Here is a 24,048-nt window from a genome sequence, read left to right as displayed (position 1 = left end):
ACTTGTACATAACTGATTTGAATGTGAAATAATGAACATTAAAGTTTGTAGCATAAAGTGTTGTGCTGTTATATTTATATATTATTTATCCCATCATAATAATAATATTAATCATAGGAACAATATTAACACATTTTTCCAAATTAACACGAAACCTTCTTCTTTATATTCGAATATAAAAACGCACATTTACAGATTTTGCGCTCAACAGGTTTCACTTTATTAACGCTCAGTGGCTCTTCACCGCCGGGCGGCTTCATTTTAATCACCGCACCGCCCGGTTATCGCCTCCCATAGACTCCTCCACTAGGTGTCGTGTACGCTGCGCGTCCCGTGCCACAAACCGAGCACCCTCCTCCTCCGGGGCGCGGGGCGGAGTGGGCGTGTCCTCGCGTCTCTCTTGTCTCCGATTGGCCGACGGTGACGGGGTTCGGTGCGGTGTTGAACCGGGAACAGGAACGGAGGGCGGGGGCTGCGGTCAAACCCACCGCGACCGAAGAGGCTCCAGGAGCGAGAGAGCGAGAGAAGGGAGGGAGGAGAGAACCGCAGCCCGCTGCAGCGACGCAGCCCCGCGCACAGCCTGCATGGGGCCACTCGGTTAGCTAGCACTTAGCATCGCCCGCTCCTGCCGCCGCGGACCCCCGGCTCGTCAGCTCCGTGATTTTCCTCCCCGGTTCCCCCCCCCCCTCCTCCTCTACCCGCCCAACGAGCCCTCCCTGCCCGGCGCCAAGATGATGAAGTTTCGGTTCCGCCGGCAGGGAACCGACCCGCAGAGGGAGAAGATTAAACAGGAGCTGTTCGCCTTCAACAAGGTAAAGTAACGGGACAGGAGGAGAGAGTGTTTCCTCCTCTTTATCTTCTCCTCCTCTTCTCCTCCTCTTCTTCCTCACAAACTAAACACAGCATTTCCTCTGAAAACAGGAGCAGGACTGAAGTTAAGCAGCAGCAGCAGCAGCGTTTGTTTCTGTGCAAACACAAAGTAGCTTCAGTGCCGGAGTGGGACGTGCAGGGGGCTTTGTTACTCTGTGTGTGTCTGTGTGTGTGTGTGTGTGTGTGAGAGTTGCTAATTGGCCTGTTAATCAGCTTCCACCAAAAACGAGGCCCACGTCCACAGTGAACCGTGGAGACGTGTCTGTGGTCAATCACCAGCAGCTGCTCGTGTCAGTGGGATGCTTCACGTGCGACTTGTGGATATTGATCAAAATGGCTGTCAGTGCTGAGGCAGTGCACCCATCAACAATCAATAATTATCAAGGTGCCGGTAGCCAAGTATCCTCTGCTCATGAAGAACAGTTTAAAACCTTCACTCCAGAGCAAAACATCTTTAAACTTAAAGCGTCACCGTGCTCCTCTCTTGAGCTCCCCCTACAGGTGGGATAGCTAAGTGCTCCCCATGCACACAGCTGTACGCGCGTGCATTTGTTGACAAGCAGACGGAGAAGAAACCGGCAACCTCCGAAGCCAAAGAATCATGTCGACTGATGTCAAGAGGCTTGTTTGGTTAACTTGCCAACTTAACCTCTATCATAATCGGTCTCTGATGATAAACTAGCGAATGGACAACGACACAGCCCGACGTCAAGCAAGCAGAAGAGGACAAGACACTTTCTTTGTCCAATAACAACATGGCCATGTCAACATCTGTCCTGCACCCTTTGGCCTCTTTTAGCTCTCGCCAATAGTCACTCTTGTTCGGTTTCTTATTTGTTCAATTTCCCTTGTCATCTTCTTCATTTCCTCCGATAATGTCCTCTGTGGTTTCTCCAGTTGCTCTGCCAGGATGTCCACACTGTAAACGCCGAGCTAGTTGTCTCTTTAAACTAGCTGCTAGCCCCGGCCCTGGTTGCCAGAGTTACGTAGTCTCAGGTGTCCAGGGAGCGCCGTGGCAATGACAGTCATGCCATTCCCCCCATTATAAGTTTGTGTAGCATCGAAATGATTCTGCAGGTGTTATTTGAAGGTATAAAAACGACCTAGTGTTGCTTTAAAAGAATCAATAACGTGACATTGTGTTAAATATCAATATTGACTGATGTGATTTCATATCCAGCCCTAGGAGCTACCACAGCACTGTTAAAGCTCACAGAGGTATTTTTCCTCAGACCTCCACATTGTTTCAGTTGTTTGAGGATCTGTGGTTGAAACCCAGAGTGTCAGGTTTCATACAACTCAACTCTGCCATCACATCAATATGAATATTAACCAGTTCATGTACAGTAAACCTCAGCTTCCTGTGTTAACATTTACACACACACCCTTCCCCTTGGGCCTGTGTTGACGTCTTGTTTAGGAGCTCTTGGCCTCCACAAAGTTCAGATCCACTTCTCAGGAAGAGTCCTGGAAGTGGGATGCAGCAGCCATTTGTCTCAGGAACGTATCTGTAATTGTTTTGTATCAGCTGCATAGTGTAGTGTCTTGGAGGAGCTGCAGCATCACCCTGTGTCGAGGTGAGCATCGCGGTGGCCTTGAACCCAGGTTAGATGAGGTCGCTGTCAGTCTGCACACGGTGTCACTCACAGAGTAGAGCGGCGTGTTCCAGAGAGCGGCGCCGTCAAACCTTTTGATGTTGAAAGCCACTATTTGTTTTGCACAGAAGGCAACACTCATGTTCTCAGTGTAAACACAAGATGTATCTGTCATGAATGAAGAACCTTCTTTGTCGTGTTTGGACTAATAAGTCTTTATAAAACTTAAGATGATGTTTTGTTATCAATTGGTCTTTTTGTTTATAAAATGTCAGAATTTGGAAGAACTATAGTTTCCCAAAGCCCAAAGTAAAAACAAAAAAGTCCATATTGTGTTTATTGTCAGACCAACACTCCCAAAACCCAAAGAGACTTCATTCCAGCACATTTTCTGCATTTCTGCACAAAGAAAAAGAGCGAAACCGCATGTCCATGAACAATTTTCTGCACTGTGACAACACACGTACACACACACATACTTGGCACCAGCTGCCACAACAATCAGAGGTGGTCTCTCACCAGGAGTGCTGCTTTGATGGTTGTGTGTGTTTGTAAGTACCCTGGTACTGCGGAGAAACTGAGGTTAATGTTTTACATCATATCTCAGTGCCAAGCTCATTCCCAGATTTGTTTGTCGCAGAAAACGCTCAGTGGTCCTTGGCCACAAAACTCTAAAGTCCACTCGACCCCCTAAACAAAGGTTCAGGCATCTCTCTGCATGTGTTTTTCCTCTGGAGAGCGAATTGCTTTTCCGATCTGTCTCGTCTTCTGGCAGAGGGGAAAACTCTGAATTTATGTGAATCTCATTTAAGATAATAAAACAATGCTGCTGCCATTAGAGCTTTTTAGGAACTTTTATTAAGGGCGTCCTCCCTTTCAGACGCCTCACTGACCTCACAGTCTGCAGCAGCACACAGACAGAGGAGATTGACTTTAAAACGAGTCGTCTTGTAACTGCTGTTAATGTCTCTTTCATCTGTTTGTCTTTCCCACTCTTTCTCTCTGCCTGTCTGTCTCCAACAGACTGTGGAGCATGGCTTTCCCCATCAGCCCAGTGCTTTGGCCTTTGACCCCAAGCTGCAACTTATGGCCATTGGAACAAAGTCAGGAGCCATCAAAGTGTATCCTTTTTGACATTGTCCCTCCATCAGCTCCGCAGTGCAGCTCCTGCTCTTGGTTTTGTCAGTGTTTCATGCATCTGTCATCCTCTTGTGATTTCTCGTAAGATTTTGTCCCCTGTGCATGTTTAAGGATGAGAAACCGCAGCTGTCATTGTGATTCAAATAACACCACGTCTACATAAAGGTTCCACGCTCCTGTTCTATTTCAGTCTCAGTGAGCTGTAAGGTGGGTGCTGCATTTCCTATTTTCTTACAGCGCTGTTTTGGTTTTCTTGCTCAAAGCTATTTTTGTAAGGATGAGGAAAAAAGTGATAGGCTGTATCTGCGGCAGAGCTGTTACTATAACATCAGTTCAGTGGAGTGTGTGCTGTGTGTGTGTGTCTCTGGGAACTGGCTCTGTCTGCACCACTGAAGAGGACGGATCTGTCATTCACTACTAAACTGACAATATTCCAGAATCGTGCCTGTTATTATAGGTTAGGATTCCAATATCTGTTATTTTGTTTTTATTTATTTATTTAACTAAATGTCTGATATCTAGGAATATGGGGCCATTTCTAGAACACATTTTAGTACAGAAATATGTATGAATGATCAGACTCTTTATAAGTTTCAAGAGAAATTGGAGCTAAACTTGGAACAACTACCCAAACTGTCTTTTTAAAATACTTTCATATTTTGCTGTGTGACCTACAGTAGTTACTGGAGTAGTGTTAGCACAGTGTTTCTCTGTGCAGGGGATATTTTAAGTACACTCAATTTCTGGTGGTTTAGATGTTATGGTCAAAATAAGGGTTTGTTTACAACTTAAGTGATCATCTGACTGCTGCTGTTGTTGCTGCCCCTTCAGTACTCAGCTGCAATGTTGTTACCATAACTTCACTTCACAGGACGAGTATAATGTCATAGTTGATCGACCTCTTGGCCAGAACTATGAAAATTTCACCAAGACCCTCAAACTTTGGAGCCTCAGACATACCATATATGCATTTTTCTAGTTTGTGGTCAGTTGGAATCTAACCCTCAACCCTGGTGGTGACGATGCAAGGCTCTGACCGTTTTAGCAAAACAGGATGAGTTGGAACACTGAGTAAAGCTGTTCTGGGTATGAGTAGTGGTTTGGCTCATGGTGTGCACGAGGACAAAGCTGTAATTTGACTCTGCATGTCAGTCAAACATTAAATGTTGATATAGCGGCAGTGGCCGCAAATAAAACGATGCATGGGAAACTCAATCATTTCTGTTCGTTATGAAACTGTAGCTGACCAGTCGACGTCAGCTGAGCTTCGTGTTGCCCAGGACGCGTTTACACAGATAAAGGAATGTATCCCTATGTGTCTTAAACCACGTCTGAGTGATCGGATCTCCAATGCGTCTCGGGTCCATTCCCACCTGCCGTCCCCTTGTGATCAGATCACCTGAGACGGGTGTTAACGCCACGTCTGAACGGGGCCATGATTATAACGATGGTTCTGTAATTAGAGCAGCAGCCTAACATCAGCATGTTGACGTGTTGTGGTTTGCTCAGTGTTGGGTTACCCCCTGTTTACTGATGGAGCAGGTGAGCCTCAGCTCAGACCACTGTCATCCTTAGAAAATGTCAAAGCGTGTGTGTACACTTTAAAGCATGCAGTGTTTTTTTTGCCATGTTGGTTTCGCATTTTTGCCTCACATGTTTTAAGTCTGTCTCGCATGTTTTAAGTTTGTCTCGCATGTTTTGTCTGTGAGGTGTAGTGGAGAGAAGGCGGAGGGATTGATCAACACAGACATACCAGGGTTTGGATTCTAATGTATGTTCGTACAAACTGTGGTTGTTTAACCAGTTTGTGGACATGAATCAGTGGGAAGGGAGCCTGAAAATGCAACATGGTTAAGTGTAAAATCCACATCACAGGAGCAGTGATATCCTCCAGACACAAGTGGACATGCTTGTTTGGTAGAGACGCCAGAAAATATCACATTATTATTACTGTCAAAATGAAAAGCTAAATTTATTATTCCGACTACGATCATCGCAATATCTGTCAAAATAGTAACTAGTAATAACTTTTTAGTTCAGTGCTTCTGGCTGTGTGTGTTTGTTTTTTTTTGTGTGTGTGCGCGCGCAGATGCATCACACTGGTGAATCAACTGTCTGAGATGCAGCTTTCCGAGAGAGGGAAAGAGAGAGAGACTGGTGGTACCAGGCGCTTGCACCTCAGAGAGAGAGAGAGAGAGATGAATGGATGGAGGGAGAAATGGAGGAGGGGAGAGATGGCAATAAACAGAGGCAGTAAAGACAGGGGAGTGTGAAAGAGACAGACGAGGGGGCAACATAGCATGACTAACATGGGTATATCAACAAAATGACTGATACTGCAACATCCTACTTTTTTTTTTCTATAACAAAGTCCCAGCTGCTGGTGGAATTTCTGGAAAGTCAGCATGTGCTTTATACCCACAGGGAAAACCTGGAAAGTTTTCAAACAACATGTCATTTTGCAGGAATGTGACTGAACGATCACAGGATCCTGTCTCACACGTTAGGTGCATTAGAGCAGTTGGTCTCCACCATACATATTATGTTATAGTTTATTTTTACAGTTTCTTTTATTGAAAAATGTCCCAATATAGTATTTCTTTACCTTTGCAAGACGTCTAATATCATTGAGGTGAAACTAGAGCTACAACAATTTCTCAATTAATTCATTAGACTGTTGATTTAATCATGAGATATTTTCTAAAGCCAAATATTTTATGGTTTCGTGGTTGTTTGATTCTCAATTGTGAAAGTTGGATTTGTTTATTTCTTAAGACCTTTTATGTCACCTGACCTCTATGGTAACGTGGTGGCCATTTTTCAGCAGCAAGTCCTCACATTCGAGAAGAGGGAACCACAGTTTATTTTGCTTGATCGATTCATTCATCACCTGATGGTTTCACCTCTGCTGTCAGGGCTTCAGTAGATGACTGACAGTCACAGATTTCATCACAATTTTTGTTCTGAGGTTTATAGCCTTCATTTTGACCAAATATTTGTGCGTGTGTGTGTCTCCACATTCCCTGATAATCTCACAGACTGACTGACTTCGGTTTGACCTAGACGAGCTTCCCAGCATACCTGTGTACAGCGAAACACATACTCACACACACACACAGCCTTCCAGCCCTCACTGCCAGATGTGTGGTTCTAGTCTCGCACACTGATGCCCGAGCAGTGGTGCACAGTGTGTGTGTTGAGTGGAGTACAAAGTCTGGCTGGGTAGATGTAGAGTTGTAGTGACTCAGTTACAAAGGAGAAAGTGGAATTTTGCAAAATGTTCTGAGAGTTTATGTATGAACTTCTGATTTCAGCGCAGATTTATTATTTTTTTTCCCACATGTGCTCTGTTTCAGCCTGTCGCTCGAGTTTCTCACTTGTTCTTTCCTTTTCTCTTTCTCTCTCTTTCTCTCTCTCTCTCTCTCTCTCTGTGTGTTTATAAAAGCAGAGTCATATTACGCCCTGAGACTTTTCTGCTTCAACCACAGACTGGGGCTCAGCAGAGGGAAGGGGACGATGTGGTGTGGACTTTTATTGTGTGTTTGTGTGTGTGTGTCGACAGAGATGATGTGGGGGTGGTGGGGCGATCTTAAAGAGTCTGTCTCCTGTCAGGGAATGCATGTTGCATTGCCCTGGGTTAACTCTCTGTGTGTGTGTGTGAGAGAGATTGGGTGAGTAAGAGCTTTGTTGCTGAGTCTAGTCTTAATAAAGGGAGCTTTTGAATTGGTTTCCAAGACGACCAGTGCAGTTGCCTGGGATGAGAAGTGCTTGAAGACTGGAGGGTTTTAAAAGTCTGCAGCTCAGCACACAGAGTTTCTTGATAGAAACGAGTCAGCGATCTGTAAAAAGGGCAAAAAATAATACTGCTGAGCACAAACATCTGAACCATAGTTACTACTTGCTTAACCCTAAACCTAACTTTAACTTATATATGTCATTAAAATTTAAGGTTTTTGTCCCCACAAATGTGACTGAATTAGCAGCTTTAAGTCCCCACAACATGAGTAATGTCTGGACCACACACACACACACACACTTGATGTAAACTAAACTAATGTGAAACTATGGGCTTTGATTTCATCCAGTATGTGCTGAGTCACACTGAAACTTTGTGACCATGAATCTTCAGTATCGGTGAGCCAACAGCCAAGCTAATATTTACACACACACACACACACACACACACACACACACACACACACACACACACACACACACACACACACACACTGCAGAGCTTTGATCTGTGTATTTGTGGGTGTGCTCCAGCTGTCAGTTCTCCCTCTGTCTGTGTAACATCCTGTTGCACACACACACACACACACACACAAACACACACAAACACACACACACTCTCTGTGATTTTCCTGTCACTCCAAAAACTTTGTCTTCTCCTTGTTTGCGTCTCTTCAGATTTCAGCCGCGGTCGACCTGTTTTGTCATTACTGTGGTCGAGCCGTGTTTTCTGATGTCATCGGGTTGTCGTCTGATTTTTGCGCTCGCCTGAAGTTCAAGAGAAGTTTTCACTGCCCCGGTGTGATTCATGCTCTCCTGCAAGGCGAGACCACAGACATTTTACATAGTTCGGTGACCTGTGAACTGAGTTGACCGTGTCAGCTGCTGTAGCTTATCGTGAAGGAATCTGGAATTGTTTACCGATGCTCGAAGTCAACACCATTATTATAGTTTGTGGTGAAAACAGTGAATTCCCCATGTGCTCGTTGGTACCACTCAGTCATTTCCCCTTTTAAAATTGAACTGCAGCTTTTCCTGTCATTCCCACAAACATTTCCAGCTTTTCATCTGTCACATTAATGTTTTTCATATACAGACTGTGGTTTGTATTACAGGCTTATCTGTTGTCTCCTATAAATATTACTTTATGTAATGGTTTTTTTTCTACGTGTCGACTAAGGCAGCATTTAATAGCAAGGTTACGAGCAAATCATTGCAACGCAGCCTGTGGCATTCCTCCCACTCTTCACCTCTTCTTTTTTATTCCTCCTCTCACCCACACACTGCCTCCACTTATTTGCCATATATAAAGTAATTCATCCAACACTGCATGCTACACTATTTTTAGTCCTCTACTCTCTCTTTTCCTCACTCCTCCTGTCATTTGTTGTTTTTGTTTTGCTCCTCAACTGTCCCCGTCTAGCTTTGTGGGTTTTTTTTGTTTTCCATTCGTCCTTCAGTCACTCTGTCCCTCTGTCCTCTGGTTGTAGCCTGATCCTCATTGATATTCCTGAAGACTGGCAGGATCTTTAAATCAGCTTCCTCCTCATTCTGTCCTCTCCATCTCACACACACACACCCTCCTCTTTCCCTCTCTTTGGTCCATGCCGTCCTCCTCTTCAGGCCCCCCCGACTGACGCACACTCACCCGCCCAGTTGGCAACAAGTTGGAGAGGTCTGTCCGTCTGTCTGCTGAGATTAAGGGTGGGGGGTCTCTGCGAGTTGGACGGAGCGGAGAGTTTGTTAAATGAGAGTTGAGGAGAACCCAAAAGAAAACATTCTTCTAAACTGGTGGTTCAGAGTTGAATGATTGAGGCCTGAAGTGTTGAAAGAGTGAGAGAGCGTGAGAGTGAAGAAAAGAAGAGGAAGTGAAGGAGAAATATAGAGTAATGATGGTGTTGATATTGCTCCATTTAAAAAAACCCTTAGGTCAGTTGTTTTCAAATAAGATCCATGGCCCTTTATTATAATATACGGCTTCACAACTGAATTCATTAACGTTCAGGGAAGGTAATACAGTAGTAATTGTTTAGTTGAAGTTTGTAGTGTGCTTCGTTGCTGACCTGACAGTCATGTACTTGTAGTTTGACTGCTGCCGTGTCGGGGGGGGTGAACATGCATTGAGTGAGTGGGACAGAAAGAGGAGTGTGGGAGGTGGAGAGGTACTAGCTGAGGGAGAGGATGCAAATGAGACCGGATTGTTTCTCTAGTGGGTGGGTGGAGTTGTTTGGCTTGTCCTGTTGTAGACTGCCTTTTGCCAGACATGTGAAGAGCTTGTAACTATTCGTCTGTGTGTGTGTGTGTGTGTGTGTGTTGGGGAGGAAAGAGAGTTGGAGAAAATGATTGCAGAAGATCCCTCAGATGATAAGACTGCAAACTCTAAAACTACTTTTATAAACTATTATTTTAACCTTTTCTCTGGGCTAAAATGTCTTATTGTCTTTCTTTGTGGAACTTGTACATTCATCCTTGGGTTTAGCGATCTATCCTTCCTTCCTGTCAATTCTTGTCTTCACACACACTAACACACACACAAATCCCTGTGTGTGTGTTAGAGGGTGTGCTAGCTGTTGTCTGTGTGTCCGCATGGAGGACAATGCCTTCTGTTTGTCTGTATTCAGACCGTGAAATCGCTTTATCCTTGCTAACGCTCTCTCTCTGCATCACCGGGCAATTGCTGTGTGTGTGTGTGTGTGTGTGTGTGTGTGTGTGTGTGTGTGTGTGTGTGTGTGTGTGTGTGTGTGTGTGTGTGTGTGTGTGTGTGTGTGTGTGTGTGTGTGTGTGTGTGTGTGTGTGTGTGTGTGTGTGTGTGTGTGTGTGATTATGAGTTACTGTAGGCCTTCATTGTTTGCATTTCAGGGATCTCTGGTGAGCGATGAGACAAATCTTTGTCATACAATCAGAACATGCAGGTTGATGAATGGTTTCCTTTGAACCAGTGTGACATTCAGCAGGTTGCTCAGAGATTCAAGTCTCTTATCACGTAGAGTTATTCTTTTTCTCAAGTAAGTGAAAGGTTGAGTATGGGCTTGTTGCTTTATACTTTTAAATAAGTTCATCTTCAATTTGAGCATTTGATTAAGGAGACTCTCTTGACTTCCTGTAGCCTCTGGTGTTACGGACGTGTGTCTGTGTCTTTGAACTGTTGAATAAGCCTGATCCTCGTGAGGCTTCTTTCATCTGACATTTCTTTTTATACATAATATATACTTGACTCCAGAGGTCTTGAATTTAAACATAGTTTTATGTATTTTGAAGGAGATTCATCAGCCCTTGATGTTTGTCAGAAGTGTAATCAGAATAACTAAAGAAGGGAACCGGCTAAAGCCCAGTTAAAACAGAGCAGGGCCACTGAGACGATGTCAGTTGGTTGATTCTCTACTTCGTTCCAGACGGAAATATCTCAACAACCAATTGTTGGATTATGGTGGAATGAAGTTGACTTCTGTCAATTTAAATTCAGACTCTTAGTTTGTTCAATAGTTTGATTAATGACCAAATTAAATTAGATCATGACATGAATGTTGGAGTATTTGCAGCGTGAGATGGGAAGGGTGACGCATATGTTATCTGCCCACTACTATTGAGGACCAGTATGATGAGCAGTGGACAGATCGAGTGGGGCAGGGAGCTTAATTCAGTGGACCCACGCACATGCACACGCACACATACACATGCATGTCGTCCCTAGTTAGGAGTTGATGACATCATCACCGGGAATCCCTCCACCAGCTGTCCTCTGACATCCCCACAACCAGAAAGTGTTTGTCATATGTGAACCACGTGCCACATTTGAACTCGTGAAGTTTTTCTTACTCTTTCACTTCCTCGTCTCACACATTTAATTTGTCTTCCCTTTAATTTACAATACAAACCTCTGCTGTGCGTTACAGCTCCACTGACTGTCAGACATATGTATTTGGGGTCTGTGGACTGTAATGGGAGACGTGGTGGCCTGGTTCCTGTCAAAGGTGCTGCAGACCAGCCAAGTGTCAAGGCTCTGACAGTCTTAAATAGTCATTAGTGGTTTTATTTTTTCCCTACATGCTGACAGCTTTCTTTGCACAGCCAGCTTAAATTAGGAGGAACTGCTGCGGCCATTATTACATGGCTGGGACACTGCTACAAACCACCGCTGCCCATCTGTTCTCAGTCCCTCAGATCTTTTTCACTCGGCTGTGATTTTCTCTTTTCACTTAAGACGGTTCAACAGTTAAACTCGTCATGTTCTGTAGCATGTACAAAAACACTGATCAGGCCCAGTTGATTCTGATGGCAGGAGGGAAAGTACCACGTCACTTTGAAAGAGGGAATCATTGTTGGAGTACGGATGACAGGATATTTTTAAGACATTTTCCAGAGGGGCTGCATGTGACGGACACAAATGTCCGAGTCCATTGCTCTGCACATTTTCTGGAACTTTTCCTGCCAGCCCCGTTGTTAAATATCCAGAAAATGTCCGAGCAGCAGGAGGAAATGGTCTGGAAAATTCACTGTGACCGAGTGGGTGTGGTGATGACGTTTCTAAAGTGCAATAGATGCAAAAGTAAAACAGAGAATAGAAATGTCAGGATGAAAAAGAGGTGTCATACATATAGAAGACACAATGTAACACAATACATAATGTATAAGTCATGTTCTACCCCCTGCTGCTCGACCCAGGCACCACCCGTCGTTTAAATGTTTCAGACGTTTCCTGTTGTTACGAACGCGTCTGACCTGGACAATCTCTCGCTGCTAATCTGCTTTGTACTGAATCTACTGCGCTTCCATGGAAGACGTGAGAGTTTTATCAATCTTCTCATTTATCTCTGTAAGAAAACAAATGAAGCACATTTTCCCTAAATGTCAATCTGTTCCCGTCAGGCAGTAGAATATTTAACTTTGTTCTCTAACGGTGGTTTATTTGATTCGTCTCGCTCATATCTTTTGTTTTTCTTTTTGCCTCTGCTGCCATTATCTGGACTTGTGGTTCATGACCCATGAGTCGATGCTCTCGCCCACCTCCAGCTGTCTGAGGCATGTATTATTGCGGCAAATAAAACCCAGCGGCAGGAAGTGACAACACTGAAAGAATGCTGGTATAACACTCAGCTGGGCCTCCAGGGGATCAGGACAGGGAGGGATTTAAGTTTAGGGGGAAAAGGGTTAAAATCAACATGGAGAATGGTGCTGAAGGAATATCTCTGACTTTTATTTAGATTTCCTGGATGTCCTACAGAGTGGTGGGAAAAAGAGAGGGTGGGAAAATTGTAAAAATGCAGAAGGTTTTCCCCGGGCATGCTGGGAATAGGAAAGAAAAAGACCCATCAATGCTAATGAGAGTAAAAACATGAAAAGAGGGGGATATTTGTATGGTTAAATTATATATTTTTCTCAGATAAAACTGAGAATAATGAAGACAATGTTGAAGCAGCTCCGTAAACAGTCGTACACAAACATGAGAACCTTTTAGATTTCCCTATTTTTCTGTATTTTAACCCACATTCCTGCAGGCTTATGTAAGCTGGCTGCTAGCGGGTGTGTGCGCTAATTCGCAGTTTATCCAAATTCAGCCTAATTGTCTTCATGGCGTCACGGTAGTCTTTATTTTATCAGCTCGGCTTCATTTACTGGGCTTGCGGAGGAAGTGCTGTGTGAAGATTACTGTTGATTATACACAATCACGCTGGTTTTTGATCATCTGCGTCATCCGGTGCTGGTAATTGCAACGAGCCTTGTTTCAGTGTCCTGCTATTACACCTAACCAGCATGTTCGTTCAGGTTTACGGCTCAGAATGACCAGTTGTAACTGTGTTCACATTTTAATTCTACTCTAGGAAAGTGTGTGTGTGTGTGTGTGTGTGTGTGTGTGTGTGTGTGTGTGTGTGTGTGTGTGTGTGTGTGTGTGTGTGTGTGTGTGTGTGTGTGTGTGTGTGTGTGTGTGTGTGTGTGTGTGTGTGTGTCTCTCTCTCTCTCTCTCTCCGTGTCATGCGGTGAAACGTAGACGGTGCTGAGCTGTCACCAGTGTGCGTGTCAACACTGTGTAATAATTGTATTACACAGTGTGAGTCTGTCTGGAGGAGACGTAGGTATGTGCTTGTGCTTTCTGTTTGAAGCCCGTGACCTTCCACACAGTCAGAAAATCACCTAGTATGTGATGTCTAATGCGTGAAATGAACTTGCGCTCGAGTCTGAGGGGCTTTATGTGAGAAGGGAAAATATCTGAGTTTAAATATGATGGTGCTTTTAATATGCGAGAGGCTCGAAACTGGAAGAATACCAAGATCTCAGGATTAAAAAGAGGCTCCCGAGACGTCTACGTGGAAAGATGATGAGATTTGGGAGCTTTTGGTGATAAGAGCCAACGTCTGTGTCAGTGTCAACAAAAACATCATGCTTTCTGCAGCAGAATATTGTCTGCATTAAAGCGGTTACACCTTCTAAATTAATGTAAAAGAATAGGATGTGGTGGTTTGGTGGAGAACTTCTCCGCACCCGTCTTGTCGTTGAACAGTGTAAAGTTTTTCCATGCTGTGTATTTCCTTGACGGGATCCTCACAGTTACGGGGCCCCTGGTGTTGAGTTCACAGGACTACACCAAGACACCACTGCAGTCACACAGATCCACTTCCTGCCTGGACAGGTGAGCTCCACCTCAGCAGTTTGTGCAACATTAGTAAAAAATGAAATGGGGGGGTCAAACAGATGTGTGATGTTTGCCTTGTTTGGTTGTAGGGGCGGCTGCTGTCGCTGCTGGATGACAACACCATCCACCTGTGGGAGCTCGTGGCCGGGCCCCCCAGAGAGGTGGGAGGAGTTAAGAAAGAGGGTGTGGCCTCTCTCCAAGAAGTGGACAGCTACAGCCTCCCTGGAAGACCTGGCATCGAGAGCTGCAGGTATGTGAAATAATTTATATTCTTTTTTACCTTTCTACAAGGAATATTTCAATTCAAATGGTCAGTTCCACCCCCTCTTCCAACCTGGCTGCTCATTGGAGAGTCTCACGAATATCTGTTTGTCATTAACTTGTGTAAAGAGTGAATTCAGATCTACCTGCAGCTTCACTCTTCCTCCTCCTCCTCTTCATCACCTTCGCAGTGCCACTCGGGTGACCGTACTCCTGCTGCTGAGGTCATGTGACCTGCTCTGCATTGGAACGGAGGGAGGGGGCGTGTACTTCCTGCAGTTGCCCCGCCTGTCACTGAGGGACGACCAGACGCTGCTCCAGGATCAGGTCACGCAGAGGTGAGACTGTCGCATCAGTGACTTTACAGACAGCAAGTATCAGTAGACAGATAAAAATGGTTAAGTCTGATAATAGTGGGATGACACACTGCAGGTGGATACGTTTGTTTAATTGATGTTAACACTGTTTAGCCCAGACGTTAATGCAGTCATCCTCGCTGGATCTCTGGCTTTCTTTCTTAACTATCACTTCTCTCTTCTCCATCCCCGTCACATGTCTTCTCTTCAAACACTCTAGTTTCCTCCAGTCTGCTCCAGCTGAGCAGGTCAGACACACACACGTGCATGCAGAGACAAATCTCCTTGTTGACCCTCGCAGCAGCGCAGGCAGGTCAGGGTCATGTGGTTCAGAGACCATGAGAACAACGAGGTCTTCGGGTTTTCAGGGGACAGGAAAAGGCGTTTGAGACGTCCCATCCTGTAAAACCGATGAATGATGATGCCGGTGCTTGTTGTCAAGTCGAACTGACTATGAGCATGTTTTGTGGATGTGGTGTGAAGGAGGAGCAAAGAACCGGATGCAGAAAAGGATGTATTTGGTTGCACTGGTGCACTCATTGTTAGAAGTAGCACAGAATTGAGATGCAGTCACTTGGTTTTGGGACAAAGTTACAACAGATGTTTTTATTTGGACAAGAAGTTTGCAGGACAAGTGCAGTGTAATGAAATGGCCACAGTTTGCAGTGAATATCAGTCGAGCTCAGAAAGCTTTGGTTCGGTTTTTCTTCTGAAGTCACGTTTAATCACGCAAGTGTTCAACAAGCGAGTTTCTGTGAGATTTCAAGTCTCTGGAAATCGCCACTGTGAAATTGTTTCCTACCAACGGCAAGTGTGTGGTCTGACGTTCTGGCCAAATCTTTCAGTCTGTGTGTTCTGAAGATTATAAGATTAAAAATTGGTTAAATCTGTCATTATGTCTGTGGTCTCCAGCGTTTTTTAATATCGGTCAAGAGTTGAAAACCCTCTAGTGTGCAGCAGCTGAACATTTAATATGACAAACTAGACATGTCACTCAATAAAGCACAAACCTCCGTCAAGACACATCAAAAGTTCAATCAAGCTGCACCAAGTTCCCTGAATCTGTTAGATTTCTTCATCAAGATCCATGAATTATCCCCTGGGATAAAGAAAGTAATAAGAAGTTGTCCCTCAGTTAAAAAGAAATCGATTCAGTAGCTTCTGACCAGCAAACTAACGAACAAGGGCGAAAACATGATCTCCTTGGTGGAAGTAATAAGAAGTTTTTCAGGCACTTGAAACCCGACACAAAATACTGTGTGAACTGGCGATACAGCGGCTGAACACTCAGCAAAACTTACATAATGAGGCAAACGGGAAAGGCCGACAGTTCAGAGAATACCCAAACACTGGGAAACCACATAAACAAAGACCAGCTGTAGTCGCAAATAAACATGGCGATAGATTTGGTGTTTTCTACAGGACTGTGAAGTGTTTCTGTTACTCACTCAGCCGCCAGCGATCGTGTGCAGCCATGTATGAAAGTTCAGCAGACAGAACTCAAGAAAAACACCGGTGTTGGTGCACGATGCATATCCTCAGAATAAACTGAACATGTGTCACGCAAAGCTGCGCAATGAAAAGTAATGTTTACACATGCATGTTTGAGTGTTTAGTTTATTCTTGTGCATTCTATGAACTTTGTTTCTTCATGTTTCATGCTGTCGAACGTCTTTGCTGCATTCCTGTGTTGATACTCACTGACGGGGCATCACAGAGCTTCTGTTGTGCTTCCTATTTATTCTGCCGTGTGTGCGACTGTCTGACTGGCCGGCCAAACCCCTCATTAACTAGGCTTGTTAGGGGAACTGGGCAGAACTGAGGCCTAACAAGGGCCCTGATAAGGCGTAGGCGTGTGTGTGTTTAGACAGTGCAGCTTTGTACCAGCGGCCAAAACGCGGTGTTCCGGTTGGGGAAGTGTTTCAGCTGTTTCTCCAGTGAATGCACACACTCACACACAGACACACACACACACACACAGCGGCTCATCACCGGGACTATGTAGCAGGATGCTGGATTCCCTGAAAATACTTGTGAACGGAGAGACGGAGACAGTGGAATGCTTTGTTGGGAGTGTTTCTGCCTCTGTGCTTCCGGAGAGAGGAGCTTCCTCAGTGAACCCTACAAAAGCAGCCAGAGTTGTGGGTGTGTGTTTGTATGTGTGTATGTATGTGTGGGTGGGTGTGTGTGTGTGTGTGTGTGGTTCTGCCTCATCCACAGCCAAGAGCCCAGAAAGCTACAAGTTTAATGGCCTTCCTTCTTTGTTTGTTTCGTGCCATTTTCTGTCTCTCTCTCTGCTGCTCCCCTTGTTTTCCCCCCTAAGTCTTCTCCCTGTCCGTCTCCGAGGGAATCCTCTGACATCTCGAGGGTGTGTCCTGCTCCACATTCCTCTGCTGCCTCTGAGGAATGTCTCGTTCACAAGCTCCAGCAGTTCAACTCCAGCTTGATGTTTATTTCAATGTTGTTGTTGTTGTTGTTGGAGTAGCAGCCTGTTGTGTTACTCCAGTTTATGCAGAGGGTTTGTGAACTGTGTTGATGACGTTTTAACACTTTTTGAGTTATTATTTCCGTTTTGCTGAGAAAGAAAACAGCTTATATTTTTTATTACCGATTATCAAAAGTCAGGATTTAGGACTCCTCTCCAACAACTAACTGGAACCGTTCCCCCATGGCCCAGTCCATAAAATGCACTCAAGCCTGTGCACGGAAGTTCATTCTTCACTTCTGGGAAAAAAAACCATGTGGAGTTTTCTTTGGCCAAGTTGAATTCATGGTGTGGGATGTGGATATGCTCCTTGATCTTCCTCTGCTCACCCACGGACTCCTGATCAATTACCGTGACCTCTTCCCAGTCGTTACTGTTACTGGTTTTGGCCTGATGGCTTAATGGTCCAGGCCCCTTCACAGATCATCATTCTACCTTCTCTTTTTGAGCCTTTAGGAAGTTGTAATTTCTGACATGCAGGATTATATACGTGATGATGATCTGTGATGGTTTCTGTTTTGTTTTTTTCTCCAGCCTGCCAGATGACTACAGATGTGGGAAATCTTTAGGGCCGGTGGAGTCACTTCAGGAGCACCCGCAGCATTCTGGGAAGATTCTGATCGGCTACAGCAGAGGCCTGGTGGTCCTATGGGATCTGAGCACTCATCATGCCGACCAGCTCTTCCTGGGCAAGCAGGTACCTGGCGCAGTTTAAGTTTCAAAACTTTTTGGCTTTCTCAACTGCCATAACACCTGCATATCACAACAAAGTGTTTGACGTGCCACACTTTACATTAAAATAAAAGCTTTGCTATTTTTGGTCGAGCTGATCACAACCTCGGTTTACAGAATAAAGTTAAATGCACATTGATCTCGATCATTTAAGCTTTTAACTGCTGAAAAATGCACTTGACTCTAGTCTTACTTACAGTGTCAACTCCAGGTGTCAGCAGGTTATACTGGGATCGCCTATATAAATAGCTCTAAACTGCAATTCTTCTTCTTTTGTGTGTGTGAACCACCTGCAGCAGCTGGAGAGCCTGGTGTGGGAACGCACTGGAAAACTGTTTGTCAGTTCCCATAACGATGGGGGCTACTCTGTGTGGCCTGTCACCAGTGGCAACACCTACAACCACCAGCCAATGTCCTCCAACATCCCGTATGGTGAGAAATGCACACATAACATAACACAACACACACACACAACACAGTGTTTCCTGGCCAATGTATGATGAAGGCATGCTGGAGCACAGGTCGTCCAGGTCAGGTGGACGTGGTGGTTTGGTAAATAAAGATGAGTGTCCGGTGGCAAATTGAGCTGCGTCTGGTGACATATTGTGTTTTTTTTGTTAGGGGGACAATTAGGGTCATGGTTGTGTGTGGATCCACATTGCTTTGCTCCTCATCCAGATTCAGGAGGCACAGGGAACAGGCAGGAACTTGGTTTTAGTCTAGAGGAGTTGCTAGTTCACAGCTATTCAACTAATTTCTGACTTTCTTTGAGTGACCCTCTGATTATAAGGGTCTGAATTTTGAGCTTTGCACTGCTTGCCTTGATTGCTCTAAGCTTTAAACACCTCTGCTCGATGTTTTGAATATTTTACAACTTCACTGTTCACTGCTTTTCTGTCCCAGGTCCATTTCCCTGCAAGGCCATCAGCAAGATCCTGTGGAGGACAGTAGAGACGGGGTGAGAGCTGAAGCCTTGTGTCAGTGACATGTTTTTCCTTTCAGAGGGTGTTTGATTGCTGCAGTCAGACTGTGCAGCTTGGATCTCAACAGCAGAACATTTTTACTCTCTCTTTCCTACTCTTTTTCTTTTGATCTCCTTTTACTTGTTTTTTTTATGTCCCCATAAATCCAAGAGTTATTGCCTCCCACCCCAAGAACTCTATTTTCTTTAGTTTAGTTGAAGTGAGAAATTGGGAGAAAATTGGTGTTGATTACTCAAGTTAGGAAAAAAAGAGTGAACTTTTATTATTTGCACTTAACCCAGTTTTTTTTTGTATCTGTTGATTCCCCACTCATCGTCTTGCAGTGTTGTCCCAGATTATGGATAAAATGAACATAAATAAAATACTTAAAAACTCCTGTGTGTCTCCAGTTCTCCGGTGCTGTTGTACAGTGGGGGGATGCCCAGAGCCAGCTACGGCGACCGCCACTGCCTGACCATCCAGCAGGACAAAGACCACGTCACTTTCGACTTCACATCCCGAGTCATTGACTTCTTCACTGTTCACAACACCGAGCAGGAGAAAGGTGAGAACCTGGCCGACTCGAATGATGTGTATCCATGGATTCTTGAACATCAACACTCTTAAAGTCAGTAAAGTCTGTTTGCTTTTCACACATGCACAACGCAGCGGGAGGTTTTCTGCACAGACGCTTTCATAACCGTAATAAATCCTCTGCATTGTTATTATTGCTTAGTTCTCACATCGGATTCTCCTGAGTTTCTGCAGAAAATCCAAAGCCTCTCACTCATGCACCTCCTCCTGAGAGAATGTCTGAAAGCAGCTTTATTCCATCTCGTCTCTCCTTCTTTCAGAGTGTGATGACCCCTCGGCAGTGGTCGTGTTACTAGAAGAGGAGCTGGTTGTCATCGACCTCCAGACCCCCGGGTGGCCCACTCTGCCGACTCCCTACCTAGCTCCTCTCCACTCGTCCGCCATCACCTGCTCCTGTCACATCTCCAGTGTTCCTCCTAAACTGTGGGAGCGGCTGGTCAACGCAGGCAAAGCACAGCAGGGCTCGCTACACACAAACAGGGTGAGGAGACCACTGAGATGTGCACAGTACAGTACAAATGGAAACCTGCATTATAGCAGCAACATGTCTGTCTCTCTGTTACTTAGATAGCATAAACATACAGTGAAGAAACTTAATCTACTGTTTGTGTAACTGAAATCCAAATCAGGGCAAAGATCGATGATGGGTTTGGTCCGACTCATGACTATAAAGCTGTCAGTTCTCCTTAAAAATATGGAAATAATCAGATTCATGCTCCTAAACTATTTTCTCAAGTAAAGCTTTGACCAATGGTTTTGTGTTAATCCCAGAATATCCTGAGTAAGGCCATTATCAGATCTTTTATTAGATACAATACTTAAATGCAGAAATGCAAATACACAATTTTTAGACTGTGGAAGTTGGAAGATTTGTTTATTTTTAGATTTAAAGACCTGGTTTAAAGTTATAACTATTGGGTTGTATTTGTGTTTTCTTTCCGATTTACTTATTTTATAAAGTCGATATCAAGCCTCAGTTACATTTCGTTTGATAACGTAATCTTGAGAATCTTTGCAGAATAAAAAAAAAAAAAAGGCAAATATCTGTATCTAACTCCCTAATATTGGTATTGGCCCCGTGAAAATCCAAATTGGCCGAGCTTGAGTATAAATGGATAATAAGTGTAACCGATCCGAGTGAAGGTATTACACTGAGTGGATGTTATTATTCATGGTGCTTGTTTGTTTGAGTTCACTGGCAGCTTGGCAGCTCCGAGGAAACCAACAGAAGTGTGACCATCAGTCCGCTGGTGCTGTGCGAACTTTGGGAGCAGGTGTTGGCAGTTAAAGGCTTTGCAGCTCAGATCAGCTGTTTGATCAGTGGCACATTAAACACACACACACACACACACACACACACACACACACACACACAGCTGGTATGCTTGTAAATCATGGCTGCCTCTGTCGGTGTCGGAGGCCAAACCAGAGCCGCTGGCACTATAGCAGGAGGATGTCAACAGTTGTGCATCTCTGAGTTCACATGCTCATACATGTGGCTCTGCCCATGAGTCAAGGCCAGTAGGTTTTGATGGTGAAATGGAAAAGCCACAGTAATATGTTGTTTTTCAGTTTTAAACTTCAGTTCAGTTGTTCCTGCAGCTTTTTTAAAATATAATGACTTTTTCTCTAATCTTTGTTTGTGCAGAGTTGGCCCATATGTGGAGGGAAAAACCTGGCACCCCCGCCCAAACAACAAGAGCTGCTGTTGACAGGGTACACACACACACACACACACACACACACACACACACACACAGGCTACGTCCGCACTGCAGGTGCTTCTAGTTTTCCTTTTTTTTTTCTGTCATGACACATCTCTGGCACAAATCTAATGCTTTCTAATAAGTGTCATCTGCAGGGAGATGCTTTGTTTTTCATTTCTGATCCGACCCACATGAAAATACTGGATAGATCTAGATCTTCATGTGACTTGCCAGAAATTTGCAGCATAGCCATGATATTAACAAAACCGTGTGATAATTGCCAGCATTTTGCTAACTACAGATGTTTGGCGCAGGCAAAGAATGCAAAAATAAACAACACAGAGAGGAAGGAAACATCTGGTTTAATCGAAACTTTGAGGAAACATCACAGTTCAAAGAAAACTCATAAATTAAGTGAAAATTGGGTGAAATCAGGAGGACAAATCAAATGAGTTAAATTGGATATATAATAATGAGTATCTGCATTTTATAATATTGTGTGTTGACAGACATGAGGACGGCACTGTTCGCTTCTGGGATGCCTCGGGCGTTGCTCTCACGCCGCTGTACAAACTCAGCACCGCCAACGTCTTCCACACGGACTGTTACCCCTGTGACGACCCCCAGGACCCAGGAAGTGACCCGGACATGCAGCAGGAGGAGGAGTGGCCTCCCTTCAAGAAGGTGAGAACTGAGGAGTCGGCATGAGAAGAGGCTAAAGGAAGTTAGGATAGAGTCTAGGTTATGCTCGCCATCCCAGTCATTGTGTGTGACAGCGTGCGTGAGCAATGACGTCACTTCATCTGGTGCCGAGCATCAGATTTGGCTGGTCGCTTATCTTCCAACTTTCTTAACTTGGTCGGAGCAGCACTGTTTGTGTTTCTTCTTCTTTGTCGTTTTCCGGTGGCGTCACTTGAGAGGACTGTAGTTACTTGCTCCTCAAGCGCGAGAATAAAAGGGAAAGGAGTTGGGAAGACGTCAAAGTTGGCGTGTGGAATGACCGATCCATCAGGCGTAACCGCAGTTTAAGAGAATTAAAGTCTTTTCTCCGAGATCAGGCTCAGCGTTGTTTTACAGGCTGTGAGAATACAATCAGTGTGTTTTTTATACACACACTCAGTCCTGTTATAGAACATCTGTGGCCTAATTTTCCCATCTGGATGCTTTCATGGTTTTCAGACAGACCCACCCCATTGTTCCTGCTATTAAAACTTGACTCTGAAGGATCCGCAGTCAGATTCGGTTTTAACGGTTTATTTTCTGTGCAGAATTACAGTGAAATGAAGTGATTCAGCGTCGCGGAGCACAAACGTGACGTGGGGTGAATCTGGATGGAGACGGTGACAGAAAATGAAAATGGGTCATGAAGCAGAAACTCAATGAATATTTAAATGAGCTGGCTCTGCAGTTGGAAATGTTAGTGTTTGGATGATAAGTTTAAATTATCTGGGATCATTCATGGATTTAAACAGAGAACGTTCATCCTGAGTGATGCATTTAACAGTAAAAAAAAAAAAGAAATAGTGTCCACACCTCTTAAGCCTATTTTCCCATTCCATTAACTCAATTCTTTTCTTTCTATTCACCCCCCAGTCCACCTTTCCACATGTATCCTGTGGTAACAGAGCTGCATGTTCAGGAATGTGGCCCTCATATGGGATGAGGAGCCTTTCTCTTTTTTTCTACTCTATAATGAAAACCAGACCAATCAGCCCACTCGTTCTCTCTCTCGCTCTGTGTGTGTGTGAGTGTGTTAGTGACCAACTTCTCCTACTCCTTGTTTTGCCAAGACACAGCTCCAGTGCGAGAGAGGGGATTCTGTTGGAATTCCTACTGTGTGTGAGCGAGCGAGACAGATTGATGCACATGTTTTGCTGAGTACGTACGAGGGGGAAACGGGGGATTGTCCTGGCATTTGGCAGCGATTAAGAGCAGAGGGGCTGCTGCAGAGGGAGGATGAGCTGAGCCTCAGAAGGGCATTGACGTCGATCTGTGCCTTTTTTAACTGAATTAGTTTATGGCCTATTCGGATAATTATTCCGAGTGAGACACTGTTTTACAAGCGCTGGTGGGAAAAGCTGAAGGGGTGAAGAGTTTAGTGGAAATCGTGCATCAGCGCCATCAGTAACGAATCAGCAGCTGCCACCTTTTCTGCTCAAATGCACGTGAGAGATGTTATTTCACAGTTTTTGGTTTCGGGCATTAAATTTGCAAGTTGTTTATTCCGCTGTAACACAACTGGCTGCAGATCATGAGCCTCAGAAGTCGTTGGCATCTTACTGGTGCTGAAGTAGCTGCAGTAACATCAACAGCAGGTGGCTTGGTGTTACTGCATCACCCCCTTATTCACATCTAGTGTTTCAAACTGACAAACAAATGTTGATTCACCTAAAACACAAGCCTGTGCCTGTTTTTCTTTTAACATGTGGCCCCAATAAATGTGTGCAGGTGGGCTGTTTCGACCCGTACAGCGATGACCCCCGACTCGGCATCCAGAAGATCAGTATGTGCAAATACAGCAACAAGCTGGTGGTGGCTGGAACTGCTGGACAGGTACTAGAAGCACATTCAATAACATGTAAACGCCCTGAGCTCTGTGTTTTGGTTTGATGCATCACACAATAGAATGTTTACGTATTATTCTGAGGTCAATTCAAAATGTGTTGTTTGCCCTGGATGCCAGAACAACAAGAAAATCTTTAGTTTGGTAAAAATTTGTATCTATTTGAAAGCCTCAATCTGCTCAGTAGATGATAATGGCCCCTGAGGTGTGAGATGTGCACAGTTCAAAGTTTGACAAGAGGACTGATGCTGCTGTTAGAGGAAAGTTCAGATGATCTGAAAACAATAGCTTTCGTCTTTTGGAGATGACGAATACTGATATTTAGAAAACACACGTAATTGAATGTTCAGACTCTGCTGCACTTAAAAGGTGCGTTCTGTAAATACTGCAGCTCACGGTACAACAAAGAAATGGAGCTCTC

The 24,048-nt window shown here is 44.5% G+C and overlaps 1 protein-coding gene across 1 annotated transcript in view; it reads left to right on the top strand.

The window, feature by feature from the left end:
- The first annotated feature begins 460 nt into the window (after positions 1-460).
- The window catches only part of llgl1 (LLGL scribble cell polarity complex component 1), a 30,466-nt gene continuing 6,878 nt past the window's right edge, over positions 461-24,048 (top strand). Inside the window, exons 1-13 of the mRNA XM_035181774.2 lie at positions 461-812; positions 3,489-3,586; positions 13,884-13,965; positions 14,058-14,218; positions 14,421-14,567; positions 17,605-17,767; positions 18,099-18,234; positions 18,706-18,760; positions 19,175-19,329; positions 19,619-19,839; positions 21,007-21,074; positions 21,574-21,748; positions 23,513-23,617. Coding sequence (XP_035037665.2) covers positions 732-812; positions 3,489-3,586; positions 13,884-13,965; positions 14,058-14,218; positions 14,421-14,567; positions 17,605-17,767; positions 18,099-18,234; positions 18,706-18,760; positions 19,175-19,329; positions 19,619-19,839; positions 21,007-21,074; positions 21,574-21,748; positions 23,513-23,617 — 1,647 coding nt within the window. The 5' untranslated portion in view covers positions 461-731. The remainder of the gene's footprint in view (positions 813-3,488; positions 3,587-13,883; positions 13,966-14,057; positions 14,219-14,420; positions 14,568-17,604; positions 17,768-18,098; positions 18,235-18,705; positions 18,761-19,174; positions 19,330-19,618; positions 19,840-21,006; positions 21,075-21,573; positions 21,749-23,512; positions 23,618-24,048) is intronic.

This window comes from Hippoglossus stenolepis, chromosome 16 (assembly GCF_022539355.2).
Source record: "Hippoglossus stenolepis isolate QCI-W04-F060 chromosome 16, HSTE1.2, whole genome shotgun sequence".
Classification (NCBI taxonomy): domain Eukaryota; kingdom Metazoa; phylum Chordata; class Actinopteri; order Pleuronectiformes; family Pleuronectidae; genus Hippoglossus; species Hippoglossus stenolepis.
Note: the sequence above shows the minus strand (reverse complement) of the source record. Positions and strands in the feature narration are given on the sequence as shown.